Raw genomic sequence first — 1,341 nt, forward strand, 5'->3', positions numbered from 1 at the left:
TAACAAAAATGTTGAAATTGGAAACTGTGAAACACGTTTACATGGGCTTTACTTATTGGAGTTTTTTTATTTATTATTTTATATTGTCATATTAAATATGAGAGATTTATTTGTAATTCTCATATATATAGTAATTTTGGTAGTTATGGGCCAACTGAAAATTGGGTCAATTATGAGGCCATAGGCTAAACCCGAAAATAATGGGCCGGGGCCCAAATATTCGTTTGGAAAGCCACTGAAAATAAAAGAATGAATCGGAAGTCTCTTCCCTAGACTCTGCATCTCGAAGAATTTTGTCGTCGGATCTTCTTGTTGGCCGCGTGTTTTTCTCTCAATCGATCAGATCGGAAGGTACATTAATCTTTCTCTTTTCCTCTCGGAATTTGATTGGATATTTCAACAAATATAAGTTCAAGATTAGGATTTTCATTTCTTAGCAAAAAATGGAATCTCAATCTCTGGACCTGGAAATTCGTCTTCCGAACTGTTTGTGAATTACTACGTTTCAATGTCTAGTTTTGAAGAATCTGAAATGATTGTTTGTTCTCGAAGGATTTGATTTCCGTCCTATTGTTGCGTTGCGCAGATGATTGACGATCAGGCATTAGGGTTTCTTGCCAATTTTCTCGGCATTTTTGTCTTTGCTTTGGTCATTGCCTACCATTACGTGGCGGCTGATCCGAAGTATGAAGGAAACTGAGATGAGAGACGTCGTTGTTCCGATGCTTAGATTGATCGGAAAAATGCATTACTGTTAGACGTAGGTCGTCTTGATATGACAGGTTTTTCTTCTTCGTCTATGAGAATTTTCTCCTAGCAACAATCAATGTTAACAGCAATTTCATTATGCAATTATAACTTATTCTCGTAATTTTTCGTGGTTATTTGATCTATTGCTTCAGTAGCTCTGTAGTAGATCGGATTCGTTCAAAAGAAAAAAAAAATCTTCTTCTTCTTCTTCTTCTTTCATATTAGCTACTCTTGCATTTACATGTTTTTCACAAGCGCTCACTTCTTTCAATGGTTTAACATCTCAAGTAGAGTAGATTTCTTCGAGAAAAGTTCTGCACTATCCATGGTGGTATGGAAAGAATGCACACTTGCATAGTACTGATATTCAGATCCTGTCCTATTAGTATTTTTTTTTCGTGCTTAAATTACACAGCTATTTTGTCCATTTGTAACCCAATCTACTTAAACAACGTAAAGGCTTGGCTCGGAGAATGAGCCTATATATATATAGGCATGGCTTAGTTAGTTATTTTCGCAATTCAGATAAGATTCAGACCGGGGGTTGGGTTAGGTCTCAAAAAGTATGGTTCTTGCCACTCTCCTTGGAGC

The 1,341-nt window shown here is 36.4% G+C and overlaps 1 protein-coding gene across 1 annotated transcript; it reads left to right on the top strand.

Annotated features, from left to right (window-relative positions):
• Window positions 1-586: 586 nt before the first annotated feature.
• Window positions 587-884, top strand: LOC111806977 (dolichyl-diphosphooligosaccharide--protein glycosyltransferase subunit 4A-like). Its single transcript, XM_023692535.1, has one exon. It carries the CDS (start codon window positions 587-589, stop codon window positions 698-700), a length of 114 nt encoding a protein of 37 aa, XP_023548303.1. The 3' UTR covers window positions 701-884.
• The last annotated feature ends 457 nt before the right edge of the window (window positions 885-1,341 follow it).

This window comes from Cucurbita pepo, chromosome LG01, assembly GCF_002806865.2.
Source record: "Cucurbita pepo subsp. pepo cultivar mu-cu-16 chromosome LG01, ASM280686v2, whole genome shotgun sequence".
In the NCBI taxonomy this organism is placed as follows: domain Eukaryota; kingdom Viridiplantae; phylum Streptophyta; class Magnoliopsida; order Cucurbitales; family Cucurbitaceae; genus Cucurbita; species Cucurbita pepo.